This window comes from Penaeus japonicus, unplaced genomic scaffold, assembly GCF_977035675.1.
Source record: "Penaeus japonicus unplaced genomic scaffold, GWHDUDI00000001_assembly GWHDUDI00000040, whole genome shotgun sequence".
Lineage (NCBI taxonomy): Eukaryota > Metazoa > Arthropoda > Malacostraca > Decapoda > Penaeidae > Penaeus > Penaeus japonicus.
In genome coordinates this window covers 14,307,089-14,314,588 of record NW_028234442.1, presented here as the reverse complement: position 1 = coordinate 14,314,588, position 7,500 = coordinate 14,307,089, and the positions used below count along the sequence as shown (strand labels likewise).

The 7,500-nt window shown below is 37.7% G+C and overlaps 2 protein-coding genes across 3 annotated transcripts in view; both read right to left on the bottom strand.

The window, feature by feature from the left end:
- LOC122246048 (BTB/POZ domain-containing protein KCTD9) overlaps positions 1–7,500 on the bottom strand; it is a 454,156-nt gene that overhangs the window by 316,430 nt on the left and 130,226 nt on the right. The window lies entirely within an intron of this gene.
- Positions 2,247–7,500, bottom strand: part of LOC122244890 (dCTP pyrophosphatase 1) — a 9,527-nt gene continuing 4,273 nt past the window's right edge. Inside the window, exons 3-4 of the mRNA XM_043002859.2 lie at positions 7,473–7,500; positions 2,247–5,046 (exon numbers count right to left, since the gene is read on the bottom strand). The exon at positions 7,473–7,500 is cut by the window's right edge and continues 129 nt beyond it. Of these exons, the coding sequence (XP_042858793.1) occupies positions 4,768–5,046; positions 7,473–7,500 (307 nt within the window). The 3' untranslated portion in view covers positions 2,247–4,767. The remainder of the gene's footprint in view (positions 5,047–7,472) is intronic.

Sequence of the window (7,500 nt, the reverse complement as noted above, 5' to 3'; positions counted from 1 at the left end):
AACGTGAAAATTGATAACAAAAGTAACATACGAGTGGGATCCAAACATTAATTGCAAAACAGTAGCAGTAACATTGTTAGCTGTGGTGGTGGTTTTGGCTGCGAGTTACCTATGTGAAGGGAAAGGTAAGGTAATAATGATATTAGATGTTGTTCGTGGAGAAGAAATTATGGGTAGGACAAGAATGTATATGAAAAAAAAAAAAAATGTGTCAGATGTCCATATCAATGCAAATGACAAATATGTTCCTGTGCAACAAACTGAGAATGGGAATGTTGAGAATATTAAAATGAGAATACATCATATACTTTTACCTCATGTTAAAAGAATTCTATCTAAAAAACAATGCTAAAAAATATTAATGAATAAACAAATAAAAAATAATGAACAAAACACCTGACATTTTACCAACACATTTCTTAAAAAAGAAAAAAAGAGAGAGAGAAAAAAAAGGGGAAAAAAAAAAAATATATATATATATATCAATATATATATATCAATATACATTATATATATATATATATATATATATATATATATATATATATATATATATATGTATATATATATATATATATATATATATTATATATATATATATATATATATAATATATATATATATATATATATATAATATATATATATATATATATATATATATATATATATATATAATATATATATATATATATATAATATATATATATATATATATATATATATATATATATAATATATATATATATATATATATATATATATATATATATATATATATATATATATATATATATATATAATATATTATATATATAATATATATATATATGTATATATATATATGTATTATATATATCTCATATTTCCTGCCCTTGTTGCTAACAGTGATGGTGGGTTTATAAAGTGTGAAAGAGTGATAATGTTGGACCTATGAGTATAAATGTAATATATATAATTTAATCAGCTGTTATGTGTTGCAATCTGGGGTAGAGGTAATGGAAGTAAAAGCAGTAATAGTCACAGCAGCTTTACCAATGTCAAGAAAATGGAAATATAATGCAAAACTAAGTAAATAAGCGGGTAGGAAGTTTAAACAGAAGTGATATGAGAGAGAGATAGAGAGAGATAGAGAGAGAGAGAGAGAGAGAGAGAGAGAGAGAGAGAGAGAGAGAGAGAGAGAGAGAGAGAGAGAGAGAGAGAGAGAGAGAGAGAGAGAGAAGAGAGAGAGAGAGGAGAGAGGAGAGAGAGAGAGAGAGAGAGAGAGAGAGAGAGAGAGAGAGAGAGAGAGAGAGAGAGAGAGAGAGAGTGAGAGAGAAAGAGGAAGAAAGCTGCATGACAGAAGAATAAAGAGAGCAATGTCACCAATTTTATTTGTCAAAAATTCTGGAACCTTCTCATTAATAACAAAATAATAATCATAATCATAATAATAATAATAATAATAATAATAATAATAATAGTAGTAGTAATAATAATAATAATAATAATAATAATAATAATAATAATAATAATAATAATAATAATAATAATAATAATAATAATAATAATAATAATAATAATAATAATAATAATGATAATAATGATAATAATAACAATAATATAAACAAAATAGATCAAGAAAAAAAAAAAGTGAACAAGGACCACAAAATGTAAATCCACACATACTTATAAATAAACAGCTGAGAGAGTGGGATAAAGAAAAGACCTGGAGCGTCCAATGCGAATGACGCGGATAGCACAGTCCTCCATGATTCCATAGTTGCCCGAAGTGAAGTTTTGATTATGCTGTTATGTACATGAAAATTAGTAGTGCCCGCTTGAGGAGGAGGGGGAGGTGGAGGGGGAGGTGGAGGGGGAGGGGGAGGGGGGGAGGAGGAGGAAGGGGAGGAGGAGGGGGAGGGGAGGAGGAGGGGGGAGGGGGAGAGGAGGGGGGGGAGGGGAGGGGAGAGGAGGAGGAGGGGGAGGGAGGAGGAGGGGGAGGGAGGAGGAGAGGAGGAGGTGGGGGGGAGGAGGAGGTGGGGGGGGGAGGAGGAGAGGTGGGGAGGAGGAGGGTGGGGAGGAGGAGGGGGGGGAGGAGGAGGAGGAGGAGGAGGAGGAGAGGAGGAGGAGGAGGAGGAGGAGGAGAGAAGAAGGAGGAGGGAAGGGGGAGGGAGGAAGGAAGGGGGGAGGGAGGGGAGGAGGGAGGGAGGGGGAGAAAGGGAGGGAGGGAGGGGGAGAGGGACAAGGGAGGAGGGAGGGAGGGAGGGAGGAAGTGAGGAAGGGAGGAAGGGAGGGAGGGAGGAAGTGAGGAAGGGAGGGAGGGAGGAAGTGAGGAAGGGAGGGAGGGAGGGAGGGGGAAGGTGGATGAAGGAGGAGGGAGGAGGAGGGAAGAAGTGGGAAAAAGAGGAGAAAGGAGGGAGGAAAGAAGAAGGCAAAGGAAGTTAAAGGATGAGTAGAGGGGAGGAAGGGAGGGGAGTGCTCTGACATCTGCCTTTTTTAACCCTGCTGTTAAGAATGGGGTCTGTGGATGGGTGAGAGCAAAAAATTTGCAAACATATGTTGGTATTTAAACATTCACATATGATAAAAAGAGGAACAATCTTCAAAAGGTATATCCATAGTATACAGTGTAATCTCGCATGGGGGGTGAGCGCACTTCGCAGTGTCCAATCACTAGAGTGTCCCCACACTTCCCCTCCCTCCTGTATGAATACATTTTGAGCACTACTGCAGTAAGTCAACTACAGATCAACTACTTTGGACTGTGAAAACTCTCTTTAAAACAGACATTATTATGGTTCCTAAATACAAAAACACATTGTCCTATATACTAATAATGTGTACACTAACTACTCCAAGGATTAAATCTATAACATACTCTTAATGAGATGGAACAACTATCATTCTACAGAAACTCGGTTCAAACTATAAACTAAAATTACCTAATGATTAGCAATTACTTCCTAAAAACAGATACTTAAATCACTTTTTTTTCAGAAAGATCAAACATTTTTCAACTATTTCATGTCCTTTATTGTCTCACCACAAGACTGAACATAGATTTTCAAACACTGTTGTTTGCTATTACAGTCATTTTATGCCTCCATGCTTCTAGGTCATGACAATGAAATTTTGTTCTTTCATTACTAAATACAAACACTTTGAAAGAGGAAGCCTTATAGATTATAAAGTTCATGAACACATCCGTTGCAAACCCTGCTAAACTTACCCAAAACTAGGAACTTATCTTGGAACTTATCTCTACACACTCTGCACCTGTGCTAGTTGAGGACACATCACCTAAGATGCTGATGTACCCTCTGGGTCACTCTAGTGTTTACGTGGCACATCAACGTGCATTATGGTACTTTCTAAACACTCCCCCCCACCCCCTGACTACAAGAAAGTGCTGAAAAGTTCATCCAAATTACCTAATCCATCTGTCTCTTGCTTAACATTCTGCATGGATTATAAAACATTCTAATACAAGTAATGACCCACTCTATTTACTGAGGCCCTATATTCTTTGTTTCTAAAAAGCTGGAATTTCAAAAGAAAAGCAAGTCTCAGAGTGAAAAAAAAACAAAAAAATAACCACTACTCAGCATTACTCAAATCTAATATGGGCAAACACTTCAAGGTGTCTCTCCTCTGTGGCAATGAGATTCTTGGTTTCAGTGTTGTTTTATATGATTTCCATTACATGCAACTACATGACTGAGGTTTGCTTGTATGAGAAGGATAGACCCTTGTGAAATAACCTTTCCCTAAAATTCAAAACAGTGATGTGACCCATTCATGTTATTGGGTAAAAATGGAAATATTAAAAAAATATATATATAAATTTCTTACCTATGGTATATATATATATATATTTAACATTCTGGTCATGAGGAGTATAAACGTTTTACCTAAGAATAAGGTTTCAGCATAACTATGATGAAGACCTAAAAACACTATACCTCAAATAACCTTGTGAATCGGAGAGAAATAATAATAAAAATAATATTGATCCGAATAACCAATTGTGCATTCTTTTTTGATCCACTTATGCTACCGTACCCTTTGCTCTTTTCTTATCCGCAGACAAGAGTGATTACTGTGACTCATTTGTGCAGGTAACAATACTCTTTTGTGCTTTGGAAAAAATAAGAAGATACATCAACAATACATCCCCTTAAAAGTATGCTATTCAACAACAATCTGCCATTTTGTGGGTGCTTGTTATAACAACACTCAAACTGTATCAACAAGGAATGGGTGGCAGTCTGTTTCTCTTCCTCATCTACAAATGCCCCACGATTACTCTCCACAATACTCCTGCCTCCCCATAAATCCTCTCCCTCCCCTTGAACTTCTTTCTACTCAAACACACTTTTTTGACATCCTTATGACTACCACCAGGTAAATATGGAATGCTCTTCATAGACGGCTTCTTGGCTTTGTGTCCCTCTGTATTGTACAGTCTTGAGCTTGAGGACAGACGAGGGAGAGGAGGCAAGGGAGGGAGAAGACGTAAAGGAAGGAGATGGCAGGAGGGATTAAGGGAGGGGAAAAGAGACAGGGGAGAAGGCCTTGATGGAAAGAGGAAAAAAGGTCGAAAGAGGAAAGGAGGGGTGGGAATGACAGAGAAACAAAAAGAGAGAAACATGGAATAAAATAGAGGAAGATGGTGAGAAACAGAGAGACACAGCAATGAAACAAAATTCAGAGCAATGATGCTTCCATCCTTAGCAACACACAATACACAGATGTACATATGCACACGTTGCACTTGGCTCATTCCTCATTCACTGCCATCGCCTTCCTCCCTCTCTGGGGGTTCTTCGGCCGTCGGGGCTTCCTGGAGAAGGTACTCAGGATACTCGTTGTACTTGGTACTCCGGCCCAACACCCTCTCCACTGGGTACTTCTCCGCATTCTTGACCATCTTATCCCTCACCGCTTGGGGTAGATCAATCTCACACTGTTCAGCCAGATCCACCAGGTATATGAGGATGTCGCTAAGCTCTTCGCCCACACGGGTCTTCTCTTGTGCTGAGAAGTCTGGCAGCCCTCTTGTCACCTGTGGGGTCGTAAATTAATGAAGTGTGTTGCTGGTGTGTGTGGGAGTCTTTCATCGGGTGTTTCTATAAAAGTTAGTTACAATAGAGAGTGAAGGAGTTGCTATTGTAGTTTGCAATGAATTATTATGTGTACTTCATTAACATTATGTCGAGAAGAAAGTGAATGAATGGCTAGGTGTGATCCATAATGAATAATTCTGAATACTATATCAACATAGGCTAAAAAGAGAGTAAATGTAATATTAGTGTAGTCAGGAATTAATCATTTTGCTATTTAACCCGTTAATGCCGGGTGACAAGATATCATGTCGAGTGTGGCAGGACCAGCCACCGGGGACAAGATATTTTGTCATGGCAGTCCTTCTGGCTGGCCCTGGCAGGTGATCGGGCGAGTGGCACATGGCATTTGGCTTACGTGTGTGACCAACCATGTAATTAATATGTAATTAATAGTTCAGAAATTATATCTTCACTACATCTATAACACATTCATGAAGGGACGTATTTTTGCCTATTCCCGCTTACACTGGGAATATAACAAGCGTGCGACACTTCGCGCTGGGGTGTTTTCTCGCTGCGCGGGGCTGCGCTGATCCTCTCAGAGCGTTTTTCACCCACCCTATTCTTATTGTTTTCACGAATGCGTCTACAATGTAAAGGCACGTAAAAATATTGCCATGTTCAGAGGAGTTATTTTAGTCGAAAAACATATTACAATAATGCCTTTCTAGTTTTATTTTATTGAACTTTGCCTATATTCTTTACTTCTATGTGAAAATACTAATGGAAAGTGGAAGCAATCTCTTAGTGGGGCATCAAAAAACATGTTTTACTCTTTATTTTCTTTTTTATCAAAATGGAAAGAAGAAAAATATGAATAATCATACATGTACATATGAGTATGTACACCTACCGCTTGACATGACATGACGTGATATCACGTAGTATTGCATTAGTAATTTTTTACATTATTTTATTTCTTGGCCAAACACATTTGATTTTACAATAGTTTTTGACTTGGATCTTTTCATTCAACCAATCAAGAAGCAGAAATTTTCTGTGACATCATTTTTTCAACATTGTATCTCATTTTATGACACTCTAACACCTAAACTAAAGTAACAGAGTCTAAGGAATTATGAAAAATTACTATATTTGAGAACAATCTAGCGATCTATTGCTGACGTTTCAGCTACCCCTCCTGGAACTCAGCGAGAAAATGCATGACATCTCAGGATGTCACCCGGGTCTGGGCATATTTTTCGATCATGTGATAGAACATCAACCGGGGTGAATGGGTTAATTCTAATAATATATAATATTAACCCACACAGGACGGGTGGTACAGCATGTGTACCGCGCATTCAAAAGCCCAGTTGCCGGGCGGCACAGTATTGTGCCAGCCATTCAATTGATTTAGGCCTAATAATTCGAACGCCCCGGCATTTGGACATTCAAGGCTAGAATTCCCCCGTCGGGAATGGGTTAAAGTGTTCCATTACACATTTTTCAATTGTGGAATAATTTGTTCTCATCCTCCCTATAACCAAGAGGAAGATGAATAACTCCTACGCATGCAATATCATAGCATTAAACATTCTTTTTCTTCATTTTAACTTTGATTCTGATGAAAATATAACATTCAAACGTTCATTATGCATTGTGGAGTTTTTCGCTCTTGTTCGTCCCTTTTCTACAATTATGAGAAAATAAAAATCAAAGCATTTCAGTCTACCACATTTTTATCTAACCAAATGAAGGAAAATTACAAGAAAATAATAAACCAGTCACTTTGAAATTTCCTTTCCTTCTATAGGCAATAAACATTTGATTCTCCGCAATGGGTATTTTAGTTGGGTTTTAGTGCTATCTATTCCCTCAGTTATACAGCCCTATTATACCAACTGCTAATTTGTATCCTTTTACTAATATATGATACATAGACTTATATTTCATACCATAAGTCAAGAAATGGCCCAAGCCAGGCTGAACATTCTGGCTTGACTACGAAGAGTTAAACTCCAATATCTCTCTTCCACCTTACTTGATATCCAAATTCCACACTCTGCAACTCAATATGCTATATCCATAATCCACACTCCACAATCAAAAATGTTCAATTCAAAATCAACACTTGAAGATCAATTATCCATGAGCCATATTGCACTTTCATTCCATATCCTCTATCCACACTTGGTACTCTATAACTAAAAATCCACCACATCATAATCTAAACATCACTCCAACTCAACATTAAAACATCAAATCCACTCCAGTCCGCATCCAAACCCAAAATCCACTCTAATAAAAATTCCGCCCCAAAACTAACTTCGGTCCACATTCAGACCCAAAATCCATACTCCTCACTCCACCTTTCCAATAACACGCACTCTCCTCTCCCCCCAACCCCATAGATCCGCCTCACCTCTCCGCGCCACTGGAACAGCTCCGAG